We start from the raw sequence: 13936 nt of genomic DNA on the forward strand, positions 1-13936 counted from the left end.
AAATTAAGGCTGGAATTTAGAAGAAGGTTTCTAACCCCCAAAGGGGTGAGGTTCTGGAACAGCCCCCAAAAGGAGCTGTGGGGGCAAATAACTTAGTTTTGAGAGAGAACAGGTCAAATTCATGAGTGCAATTGTATGACAGGTTTTCTTTGATGGAAGGGAGCAGGGCTCAACAGTCCTGGGGCTCACTTCTGGTTTATTTCTTATGTTCCTAAAAGCTCAGCTTTTGGGGTTTCAGCTGGCCACCCCAGCAGGGGGTTATGAACAGATTTATCCCACAATACATTGGGGGATTTTTTAAAAAACCTCCTTGCGAAACACTGGGGAGGGCCAGGGCTCTGAGGTAGCACCAAGCACTTTCTTAGATGTGCTTAGCAGGCTGGTTCTTGCTAACATGCTCAGCGCCTAACTGATCACTGTATGTGGGGTTGGGAAGGAATATTTCCCCAGGTCAGATTGGGGGAAGCCCTCGGGGCTTTTTGTCTTCCTCTGCAGCATATGGGTGCAGGTCTACCAGACCACCCTGGCATGTATATCTCACTTATTTATTACCCTACCATTGTGAGGCCCTTGGGCACTGGTACACCTTGATCCCTCTCTGCCTGTGGCACATAATAGTTTAGTTTCCTGTGGGGTCTAATTTTGGTTGTTGGTTTTATTGTGTGGGTGCTGGATGGTGTTGGTGGCTTATGATATACAGGAGGTCAATCTAGTGGTCCCGGTTGTCCTTAAAGTCTATGACTGAATCAGTAGTGCTCTAATATTCCAGGGTCTGTGCCCCATATAGAGGAGCAATCACTATGTGCCAAAGGTTGAGTCTTGAGTAATAGCCTGACTTCTTTAAAAACTCTCTCTTGAGAAAGGTCAAGTCGATGGGATACAACCACCCGAGCATCTGTGCTGGGGCATTAAGTGTAAGGATTCTTGGGTGTAGAACATTTCATACTCTGCAATGACTCTGGTTTAGTATTCCTACTTCTCAAAGTCTCTGCACACCAAGTTAATCTCTACTAATAGACTCCTCCTAAAAGTTGAGGATTTAATTAAAAGCGAAAGTGTATCCAATAATTTAGTTAAAACAAGCAAGCAATACTAGGTGATCTGATAAAGTATGTATACGTTCTGTTTTTTTCAACCCAATGAAAATGGAAGTCAGATAAGGCTATTAAAGAGCCAGAATAAATCATGACAAGATTCCATGCTGAAGCACTGAGCAAGCTGCATAAATCCAGGGTATTTATCTGGCTCCATGTATTTTGACCTCAAACCTTCACGTGCCTATCAGGACTCCAGTGCTTTAACTTGCAACACGTTTTCTCAATTAGATTATTTATACCCTGGATTTAAATAGCTCTCTACAGCTGTTGCTGTAAATTGATTAATCCCCTGACAATAGTCAGAGATGCTGACCAAACCATTTGAGACCAAAAGCTCTAAATTTAGGCGGAAAACTCAGTGTAATCTATTTTATGTTCTGTTCCCCTCTCCCACTTAGGGGACTCCAAGTGCCCCTTAGGTTTTCCCTCCTGCCTCCTACTTCAGGGATCTATGTCATAGTAACCTCTCTTTTCTGGCAGAAGGCAGCTGGATGGAGTTCCATTCAGAAGCCTACTTGTGCTGGAAAGGTATGCAAAAAGAGCTGTAATGTGAGGTTACTTTCTTTCCCTCCCTGGGGAGCAAGCTGAGTTTACACAGTACTTCCAACCCTTGCTAAGACCAAGATCACACATATGCCTGAGCCCAAACTCTTAAGGTCCCTGCTCAGCTATGGCTCGCAGGGTACCAGGAGCCGAGAAGCCCTATCAGCCTTAGTGGACTGACAAGGAGCTGAGAGTCTAGAAGCCCCGGGGAGCCACAAGCCTCAGAGTTTAGGATCCAGGCCTCCCAGCTCTGTGGCAGGGAGCCTGGAAGCTCTCATTTTTCAGACAAGGCAAATGAGTCAGACTGAGTAAGTGACAACTAAAGCCACAAAAGGATCCAGTGTCAGAGTTGAAATTAGGTGGTCTCATCTACCTTTCCTATGTTCAAGCTCACTACATTATCTCTCCTGCTGAGTAGGTAAAATACAAGTAATGGCCTTTTAAAAAAAAATCACATTATCTTTTAGTTTATGTGCATACTCCCTATTTCCTACCTCAATTACACCAGTAATACTGTGAGAAGAGCCCTAAACAGGCCATCAGAAAGATGTTTGCTTTTCTACTGTGGCAGCATCCCCACAAGAAATTTGCACCAGGCTGCATATATGATTTATCGGTTTGGGGCTAACCACATATTCTTCTAGCCCAGTGTCTAAATGGGCAATCCAGATTTCACATTCCCATTCTGATAGACAACAAGAGTGACAGAGTGGCTATGAAGCAAAAAGTGGACAGATTCATAATCACATGAAGCGTGCCAAAAGCAAAACTGATGTGCATTCTTTTTGCTGTTTTGTTTTGTTTTAAAAAAAGGGGTATTATACCTGTATGTGCACTCTACTTTCCTGGCCTTTATAACCCTATCACTCTAAAACCACAAGTCAATGATGATCCTTCCAGCCGAGGACTGGACAGACTTTAACCTGCCAGGGCCACACAGAAATAAGGTTGCACTTGAATGACAAAGTACATTTAGCTTTTGCCATCAGACACTGAATTTGGGAGTCACCACTGAATCTCTACCCTGGCAGTACAGAGAACTCATTACTCTTCAGGCCAGTTTACATTCTGGTTTTATATATCAGAATACAATACCTGCCATATTGTCCAAAGTACACTAGAAAAATCATTGTTTAAACATAGTGAAACCATTGTAACTAAGGCATATTTTAAAAGGTATTTTCTCTCCTCTGTGAAGTCAGAAAAAAACATGTTATAACCATGGGAAGGGGCCACGTTTTAGCTAGATACTGATTATAACAGAGGTCCTAACAGTTATAACATGTCTTTTCTGGCCACAAAAGTGAGAAAACTACTTCTATATGACTGCTCTGCAACATTGTTTCAAAATTGTGCTTACTCATGGTTATTGTTAAAAATAGATGGGGCCTTAAATGAAAGGTTTTCACATTTCTTCCCTCCCTGTGCCCCATTTTAAGGCTAGGTTCTGGATTGACAGGGAGACTAAAGGCACCTATTAACAGAAAAGATATTGGACTGTCAACAGCAGTACAAGTCTGAGGGACCACCATGAGGGGCTAAAGGGAAGCTCAGTCTCAGTGGCCCATTCAGTCACAGCTTCTGCACGGACTGTTAACAGAATGCCAACGAGAGACACTTGTTATAGGAGGAGGAAGGGTTTGGGATATGAACAGGTATGTCCACTAGGAATTGAACACAGAGCACTAATTCATTTCACACAGGGACCACTGAACAGCCAGCAGATGGTAGTAATTTTTCTGTAACTGCTGACCAAGGCTGGATTTGAAACGGTGAAAGAGGGGAAATCCCATTACTGCCAATCCCCTAAGCCATCCTCGTAAGTCTTACAAGAGATTTTTAGTACAGAGGAGAGAAGAGAAGCTCACAGTTTTCTGTGATTTTACACCACTCCAGAAAGCCACTTTAAATCTAACACTGTTAACAAAGATTTTGACACGCTTTTAAGGTTTGACTTTAAAAATCAAGTGATACCAGGAATCAATTTTTAGTGACTAAACAGTTTACTAGTTGTAAATATTCATCTGCTGTGTGGAGAAATACTGTCATAAAATTAAGCAATATTTTCTATGCAAACAGCTTGTATGATTTAGACTATTATAATTTCAATGTATTTTTGAAAATGTGTACAGCTTCAGTTATTGGCCACATATCTTATCAAATCATTAATGTAAAGCCTGTGAATCCATCCTACAAATAATCTATTGGGAAATTTACACTGGAAAAAGGAAGAACTCTCAACTTTATGTTGCCATTTTCACTGTCTCTAATTTTAGTCAACAAGTTTGCTCATGGTTGGCAACCTTGCTCACCGCGCCTACGGAATCGGCAGCTTGATTTGCAGAGCAAACATGACCCACTGCTCAATTCTGTGTTGCTTATACTCTTGGCAGAAAGCTTATATTAAAATACACTTTAGGAGATAAGGTTCCTAACGTAATAGCTGATCTACTTGCCCACTGAACCAGATATTAAGTAACAGTATTTTTATGCAATCATTATCCATCATGGGAAACCAAACTATTCAAGGATTCACACAATGCTAGAATCATCTGTCTGAACACATGCCTGGTGTAATTGGCTTCTAGAAAGGTTTCATAGGAAACTGGTGTTACTCCGATATTGTTGATTTAAAGGTTATCCAGTCAGAGAGGCACAGAATGAGAATTCATTTTCAAACTTCACCTCCTCACTGAAGCCTGCAAAGTGCATTGGCAATTAACAATTCCTATCACTTCTCCCAGTTCACTGTGAGAGAAGGCTCAGAACTCGTCTTACAAATTGCTCTTTTGAAGATCAAAGGGAAGCGGAATTTGTCTGTGTGCACTCTGGATGAGATTGTAATTTAATGGAATTTTCAGAGAAAGCCTGGCAGTGTGTTCATATGACAGCCCCAGGGTAGAGGATTCAGGGGAGCTCTGTAACTCTTCCCTTCTGAGCGCCTTCCTTGCCTTTAATTGGCACCTCATTAGAAATTAATGAAAATGACATCCTCTGTTCTTCCTGCTTTAGGCACAGAGTGCTACAAAAAGGCCCATCACAATTCATAACACATTCAATTTATATAGCAATGGCTCTTAAGCATTATTTATGAGCTATGAATTTCTTGTCAGCAGTTAATAAGCTGTACAGAGGGAAAGGGGAATGAAAAAAAGATTGTGAATATATAAAAACAATCTTTCTACAGCTGAGAAATGTTGTGTTTGAGCTTAAAGCATCTTTATTGGGATTCCCTTCTCAGTAATAAATTGTTTTTGCCCCTCCCCCACCTCTAAAGCCCTACAGCGCTGTTAAATTTGTCTGAAGTTCCATGTAGTGTCAATGAAATGGGATCTATGGTGATGCCTGTCTATCTGAGAGGCAATGGAGCAGTTCACAGAAGATCTCAGATCCCTTTCAAGGTATAAAGGGCATGTCTGGCCCCAGTTCTCTGAAGTGCAGTGTCCTGCAGGAGAGTGATTACACCTGGAGAGGTGTAACAGCCTTGAAGCATCATATCGTTAGGACTTGGAAACTGTAAAACTATGATGCAAGCTCTGGATATCTATTTCAGATGACACTGGTAAGCGAGGCCATATAAGCTCTAAGCTAATGCAAAAACCGCATTTTACAAGCATTTGTAAATCACCAGAAACTGCTGAAAGTAAAGCCATGCATTGTTCAGAATGTAAACATCTCAATAATGTTATTCTGAAAGCGTAAGTTCCTGAGTATGGGCAGACTGCGAAGGACACACATTTGTGAAATCTGCAGTGGGTAATGGGTTGCAAAGGTGTTTGCTTAGCAGACAGCATTATCTAATGAGCTTCTAGACAGTCATTTAGTGGATGATAGATTCAGAAATAGACACTGCTTGCTTCAGAACTTCAGGGTAGATGGGGAAAGATCACTGCATCTACAGCTCATCTGACTGCTCGCTGCATGACCGATAATAGCAGGAAGTATTGCATCAGATCTTGCATGCAAACAAGTTTGCTGGAGGCAGCATACCCAACTTATTGAACCAACGGCCTAATCAAATATTACAAATCCTCTCCCTATCACATAGGTTATCAGAGTGGAAATGCAATAACTACAGAAGAAAAAGCACAGGCACCTTGTTTTGGAGGAGCTGTCTCTGGAGGGTTCATTGTTAATGCTACCCTTCCAGAGAAAAAGCAGACGTTTTGGGAGAATTTTCTTTAAAAAAAATATATTGGCAACAAGATAACACACACCCAAATTCAAATAAAAGGCATGCATATTCCAGTTACCTCTCTCTCATATTTAGTGTTAATTCTAGTGCGGGGGCAGGTGACTTTATGGGAAAAAGACAATTTGTAAATGTTGAAGAGATGTTAAGCTGCCTTTGGAGACTGTACCCTTGCTGCCTCTTTTGGCATAGTAGTTTTGACAGCTAGCACAGTATCCAAGCGGTGGTAATAAAATGGAGAGTCCCAAATCTGAAAACTACAGCTCTGGAGCAGAGATAGATGATCCTGTTACCTCATTTTTGATCATTTTGCACATGAATTGACTTTGAAAGCAACAAGTCTGTTACTTTGCTTGTGAAAGAGTTCTGTGCAGAGTGCTTCTTAAAGTCTGTTGATCTGACTATGGCCCAATGTTACAGAATTAAACTCAACAGAAAGTTGTCATCCAAGCCAGTTTCCCATTAGCTGAGCAATGGAAGGCCCTTTCTTCCCATCTCCCAACTCACGTGACTGTGAAAAGAACTCATTCAAGAAAGCAAGAGAAAATGTTTTCTTCAGGAATTGAGTTAACTTTCCAAAAGAAAACAATGAGGATATTCTTTCTCTTGAAGTGGTGTGGTTCACTGCAGAGTTAGAGCAAACCACAGCTTGTCATAACAGCTTACTGATAACTCCTAATTTGCTTAAGAATTGTAAAATATTCCAATTTGTTGCTTCCCCTGTGTTCACAAGGCACACCCCACAAAGCCACAGTATTCCTGTGATATGGTTATTCTACAGATTTTTCTATTTTAATCAATGTCCTATATGTACAAGGTTCCCCTTCCACTAGTGGTGTTAGCCAGTGCACTTCCTCGAATGGCTGTAGCTCATTAGGACAAGTGTCAAGGTTACAAAAATTAGAGGAATGCATTGCCAAGGAGTGAGATAATTTTCCAGTGGCTTTTAACTCAGGCAACAAGCCAATGTGCAATCTCAGACAATGCAACTGTTCTAGTCAGTGGCCAAAGGAACCTATATTGATTTTAATCTCTATTCCAGATGGATTGTGTGCGCGATTACATAAAATCATGAGATTCATGCAATAAATTCCCTTTCTTCTGTTGCTGAGAAAAACTGCACGGTTTGTACTTTTGATCACCTTGCTTGCTTTCTGCCAAATATTACCATGAAAACTACGTTTGAAATTAAAAAACTTTGAGGCGCTTCCAAAAACACTTTTTCCTTCACCTCAAATAAGAATGAAGGATCCAAGGATTTAAGATTATACTAGCAAAGGGTCCAGAACTCTCATTAGTTTTGGACCAGTGTCAAGTTTAAGGTTTTGTATCCTGCAAATCCCTCCAAGGACACACATTTATTTTATCCCAGTAGAAAGTTTGTATTCCCGGCTTTCCAGTGAAACACCCAGCATCTATTTCTAGTTGTGACTGCTTGCAAAATGGCAACCTTAAATCATGATTTCTTGAGTTATACAACATCTTAAATAATTAGAGTTTTAAAATATACTTGTTTTATTTTTTCTATCACTCTAGCTTGTTCATCCTGACTAAGGCAACCTGACTTTAGAGGTAGAAGGACAAGACAAATAATAATAAATTCAGCTAGAACATTTTCTAAAATCAGCTTCTCTAATTGTGACAGATTACATGTTGATGAGTGAAAGCATAGAGGTTTATCAGTTTGGGGTGATCCGCATAAGTTACTGGGGACTTTTTATTTGTAGTGTGTCCATCCCAAACTCATACAAATCGAACTTTTATGCTAACACATCACGTATGTGCAATTTATTTATAATACATACACATTAAATAAAATATTATGATTGCATCGTTAAAGCCAGGCAATGTACCAGCTGAGCTTCCTGCAGTACTGTTTGTTTGACCACAGTGCACACACAGTATTAGCATTCGTTATTCCTGTTTCTCTCACTGATTGCATAGACTAAAGGTATTTATGTTATGAATAGTATATCCTGTAAATTGCAGAGGATGTGCCACGTGGCCACACAGAATCTAACTTTTCATTTCCTGGCTTATTCTACAAGAACAATTTGGCTCCAAATTTAGGTTTTGTAAACAAGCTTTTATTAACCCTAAATCTAGTAGAAACATTTGCAAACAGTTACATATATCCAGTTGAATCCATTAAAAACCCATGCTTTATATTAGGGCCCTACCAAATTCATGGTCAATTTTGGTCAGTTTCACAGTCATAGGATTTTTAAAGTAATAAATTTCATGATTTCAGCTATTTAAATCTGAAATTTCACAGCGTTGTAACTGTAGGGATCCTGACCCAAAAAGGGAGTTGTGAGGGGTCACAAGGTTATTGTAGGTGAGACTGCAGTACTGCTACCCTTCTACGCTGCTGCTGGTGACAGTGCTGCCTTCAAAGCTGGGCAGCTGGAGAGCGGTGGCTGCTGGCTGGGAGCCCAGCTCTGAAGGCAGTGCCGCTGCTAGCAGCAGTGCAAAAGTAAGGATGGCATGATATGGTATTGCCACCCTTACTTCTGCACTGCTGCTGGCGGGGCGCTGCCTTCAGAGCTGGGTGCCTGGTTAACAGCCGCCCCTCTCCGGTTACCCAGTTCTGAAGGCACTGCAGAAATAAGGGTGGCAATACCGTGACCCCCTTAAAATAACCTTGTGACTCCCCTGCAACTCCCTTTTGGGTCAAGACCTCCAATTTGAGAAACACTGGTCTCCCCCATGAAATCTGTATAATATAGGGTAAAAGTACACAAGACCATATTTCACTGGGGGGAGACCAGATTTCATGGTCCATAATGCTTTCTTCATGGCCGTAAATTTGGTAGGGCCTACGTATTATGGTACTACTTCATGAGAACCTGAAAGGATCTCCCTAGTGTGGATGTAATTATACCAGTATAGCTGTTCCCATACAGAACAGTGAATAATCTATGCATAAAGCACCATAAAACTGATATAATTGTGTCTACACTCAGGGTTGTGCCAATGTAACTGTTTCAGTAAAAAACTACATCCCTATGTGAAATAGTTATACTGGTACAAAATCTGTATGTAGACCAGGCCTTTGATTTAAATACTTTTCAATTTTAATAACATGAAGCTACTACTAAGGGAAGGAGCTTTTTTAAAAAAAAAACCCACAATTTTTAACTTCATTGTCACTTAGGTTGCAATTTTTTGTGATTATTTTGGCATTTAATTGCCACTTTTGTTTAACCAGACTGGGCAAAGACGCTTAGACCATGGCTCTCAACCTTTCCAGACTTCTGTACCCCTTTCAGCAGTCTAATTTGTCCTGCGTACCCCCAAGTTTCACCTCGCTTAAAAACTACTTCCTTACAAAATCAGAAATCAAAATACAAAAGTGTCACAGCACGCTAGTACTGAAAAGTTGCTTACTTTCTCATTTTTACCATATGATTATAAAATAAATCGACTGGAATATAAATATTGTACTTACATTTCAGTGTATAGTATATAGAGCAATATAAACAAGTCATTATCCATATGCCATTTTAGTTTGTACTGACTTTGGTAGTACTTTTTAATGTAGCCTGTAGCAAAACTAGGCAAAGATCTAGATGAGTTGATGTATCCCCTGGAAGACCTCAGCATACTCCCAGAGGTACACTGCCACTGGTTAAGAACCACTGGCTTAGACAATAAAATCTCTACCACTGAGACATACAGAGTGGGGGAGGTGTGCATTTTCACATTTGCAGTTGCTATTGTTTGGGTGGAAATACTTTTCTACTAAACTAGCAATGATAGGGCAACAGTATATTGATTGCCAATGTGATGGCTTTATCTTCATACGAGAACTTATTTTTAAACAGAAGTTTAGAATTTGCAGAATACAGCAAAAATTGCTGATACTAAAATTACACAATCCACTTATTTTTATACTTGCAAAATTCTCTTAACCTCGATGTTAGGGAGGATTTTTCAGGCAGGCATTTACGAACTCCCTCATTCAAATTGTGACAAACGCAGCCTAAGACCTGCAGCTTCTGCATCCATCATGCTGGGAAGAGAAAGTGTACCAAGCTATGTCACAGAGAGCAGGGCTGCTGTAGTTTGCTGAAAATCTCACCAGATGCCTTACTGTGCATGTCCAGAACTGAGTTTTCAACCAGCTTCCATTAAAGCCTCTACACCACAACTTTTGATTGTATAAACAGTTAGTGGCTTGTCTGATTCTCCACGTAGTTTCTGTACACATCTATGGTTAATACCCAATACCAGGGAGTTAAACATGTTTCATCCTTACCAGAGTTCTAGGCCGTACGTGGTTGTCTTTGTAGCACTTATTTTCAGGAGGCATTTCATGTTGAAGATAGGACCCCCTAACTATGCCTGCATAACCATTTTGGACAATATTTCCTCTCAGTTCTATGTAGCAGGACATCCCAGAGTGCATTGGTCCACATGCCACAGGTGTCATTGTATTTGCAAGTCCTCTGAGCACTCAATTACTGTATTGAGGCATCATGAAACAAGTAGACAGACTTCACCAAATGTATGAACATCAACAGGATTAGGCAGTGTGGTATGCAGGAAGCACAAACTTGGCTGATTCATGGTTGTGTCATGAAAAAAATTACTATTCAAATTAAAGTACCGTGTTTGTTGTAGCCAAGTCTACTGAGTGTATTGCAAATTGATTACAACAAATAAAATTGTATTTGTGTGGATGAGACATTAATTTCTCCCATGGTGTCTACCACATTCATCACTTTTCCCAAAGAACCTTTTACATGTAATAATACAAGTTCCAAAGTCCAACAGCTTTAGAGCAGTCTGAATGAGACAAGTTGGTGGTCAGCATAGGCAATAACACCCCCCCCCCCCAAAAAAAAACCCTTCAAATAGCTGAACAATTTCCTCAACTTACGAAAAAGTCTCCTTTGGGTTGACATCAAGCATAGAAATGTTCAGTGCAAAGGAAAGGTGTTTTTTGGAACATCACAGACCCATCTAAAGATAGGATTCTTATACAGGGAGAAAGGACTGTCTTGTAATTTATATACAGGACAGAGGAAGACCTGTGTTTCTGCTCCCGGTTCTTCAGCAGACTTGTGTGTGATCTTCAGCAAGTCAACTGACCTTCTCTGTGCTTCAAACTTCTTCAGCTGTAAAGTGGGGATAACATTCATCCACCTCACAGGGAGTTATGAAGCTACATTCATTTATGCGTGTTAAATGGTTTGAGATCCTTTGGTAGAAGGCTCTACATAATGACAGAGCATTAGTGGAAATTTATCTGACAGCATTAACTAACTTTTGCCACCAATGAAAGTTAGATCCTCTCTCTCAAATTTATCTTTAAAAGGTCTGAATATGACTGCTACGTTTTCCCATCCATACAACGGTACCTAATGTCATTCTGTTAGAAAGCTTAATTTTAACAGTATTGACAACCAGTACTTACCACAGCGACATGATCCCAGTTCCTGCTGTACTAGCTCCAGTTTTGTTTGGCACTGGAAGCACCTGCGTCTGCTCTTCTGTTTGGATCGACTGGTTTCCTCAGGCCTGTCATTACTGTCCTCCAGTAGCCGTGGCCGTTTCACAGGAGAAGCCTCGCTCTCTGACTGTGAATCTGTAATATTCAGAACAAACATTTGGGACAAATGTTAGAATCTCCTTTTTGAGGTCCTGTTCTAGAAAGATTAACTGTCTGTTCCTCTCATCTGGGGTCACTTGCAAGCAGTATGTTCCTTCCTGCTCTACTGCATATATACATTCTTCAACAGTCAAAACAGGCACCAACTAAGGGAGCAATTATCTTTGTTCCCTAAAAGTACCCCTCCTGGCTCACAATACTGAATATGAAATGAACTGGATAACTCCTCCCGGCCACCGCTTAGTTGTGCACAGACACATGTAGTGCGCACACCATCCTAAACAATTGCAAGCTTCATTTTTCAACTCATTTAGTTTCTCCTACATGACTTTATTCCCCCTATACACAAACCAACAGAACAAGGCTTCTGATGAATGACAACTGAAAGTGAGTTCAGCCTATTTCCTGGCTGGATAGAACAGAGGCTTTAAGGCACAGTGTGCTAGCTATAGCTCTGAAAACTGAAGGCGGAATACAAAAGCATCATACTGTGCCTCCCTTTCTCTACAAGGATAACAATCTAAATGTAAATGATTACACATCACCAAGATAAACTAAACCCATGGATGCTATAGATTCAAAGCACTCCTGGATTCTCTCTTTAAACCAGGCATGACACTACTTCCATTAATAACCTTACTTATATAAACTTCCTCTTCTAAGAAAATGTGTGGGGGAAAGAAAATAAATTGCGCTGGTGTTAGAGGATGTAAATCAGCAGATGTTGCAATTGTTAGCGTATCTATCGTAAGAATGAGAAGCGAATTAATTGTCTGCACATGACATTTTGTCATACCACAGTGATTGGCACTACAGAAAAGTCCAAGATGAATGGCTCCCACCCTCAAACCTGCCATCTTCGTGTGGGATGCTCTTCACAATACCAACTTTCCTTCAAGCTAAAAATGTTAGGTAAGCATTTTTTTTCAGGTGAGACAGTGCAAGAGAAAATCCTTGTTGGGAGTCCAGGATTCAGAGAGAACAGGCGTTCCCAGACACCACGGTCTCCCAATATTGTCAGATTCTGAGGTACCCTTTCCCCCCAGGCCTAGAAACAAAATAGTATATAAAACAAAAATCAAATCATCTTCCATTTCATTTCTGCAACCACATTCCCCCTTGATTCAACATCCACTTCCTCTGAAGTTAACCTTTCCCTGCGCACAGGGGCGGGTCCAGGCACCAGCGCAGCAAGCGTGTGCCTGGGCAGCCTGCTGGTGGCTCTGAGGGCAGCAGTCAGGCGGCGTTCAGCGGCATGCCTGCAGGAGGTCCACCAGTCCCGCAGCCTTGGTGGCAATTTGGCTGCTGGTACGCTGAAGGCGTGAGACCAGCAGATCACCTGCAGAAACGCCGTCGAATCTACGTCCCCAAAGGCCGCCTGACTGCCGTGCTTGGGGTGGCAAAAAACATAGAGCTGCCCCTGCCTGCACAGGAACAAAAGGCTTTTGTTTCCAAAAAGGTACATTAAGTGTACAATACTTTGAAGAACAGCTCTGCTGTAACATTACAGGCCTGCAATAACGGGGGGAACCCTAATTCAATAGTGCTGTTGCAGCAGAACCAAGTCTCAATCATTTCCTGAAAGTGGGTTTGTCCCATCTACACTACAAATCAAACTGTCTGCAGTACTATTTCAAGGAGATCCACTGCTGAAAGCCAGCGTCGAAATGGGTCAATATCCTAGTGTAGGATGGGGTCTGAGAAAAATCCATGTTACTGTAGCGACACCAATTGTAAAGCAGCTTTATTTTAAAATGCCTTTGCGGGTTTATTATGATGATGGAAAACATATTTAATTTGTGTGAGCTGAACCATTTTCTAAAATAAAGTTTTCATCAGCAAGAATATTTTTAGGACCAAATTCAATGCCCTGTGCGTTGCCAGAACACTCTGTAAAGGGGTAAGGAAGCAAATCATTACACAAGTAAAGCCACTCCACAGGATTAGCACAACAGCTTAAACAGTTATCCACGCTCTTGTTATTTTTCCGTATTGATTACTAGTAACCTCCTCTTTGGTTTACTTGATATCCATATTGCGCCTCTTCCCAGCCAATCTGTCCAAAATGCATTAGCCAATGTTAGCTCATCTAATTAGACCATCTCACCCCACTTCTAACTTGCACCAGTGACTTCCCATCTTGTCCATCACATGCAATTTAAACTACTCTACTTTCTTGTTCACAAATGCTGCTGTGTGTGTAGTATCCATAGGTGCCTGCCTCTTATACCAGTATACAGGCGACCTACAGCTCATTCATATCCCACCAAAAGATTCATTTCTGTGAGGCTCACAAATGAACGACTTATTACATTTAAATACGTTTACCTAAAGCGATTCCTTCTGGATTTCTAAATGCATCTGTTTTTCTCTATCAGTCTTTTAAATCTGTTTTGTGCAGGTGGCTGGTGCTTAAGTTATAAATAAATAAATATATATAGGACTGTAGTAACACTTAGCATATAGTGTGCTGCCCTCTGGGCACTC

At 40.9% G+C, this 13936-nt stretch overlaps 1 protein-coding gene across 2 annotated transcripts in view; it reads right to left on the reverse strand.

Annotated features, from left to right (window-relative positions):
- ZFAND3 (zinc finger AN1-type containing 3) overlaps positions 1 to 13936 on the reverse strand; it is a 230188-nt gene that overhangs the window by 12244 nt on the left and 204008 nt on the right. For both annotated transcript variants that reach the window (XM_039531511.1, XM_039531510.1), the window contains one exon: positions 11255 to 11425. In XM_039531511.1, coding sequence (XP_039387445.1) covers positions 11255 to 11425 — 171 coding nt within the window. The remainder of the gene's footprint in view (positions 1 to 11254; positions 11426 to 13936) is intronic.

The sequence above is a fragment of the Mauremys reevesii genome, linkage group 3 (assembly GCF_016161935.1).
Source record: "Mauremys reevesii isolate NIE-2019 linkage group 3, ASM1616193v1, whole genome shotgun sequence".
Classification (NCBI taxonomy): Eukaryota; Metazoa; Chordata; order Testudines; family Geoemydidae; genus Mauremys; species Mauremys reevesii.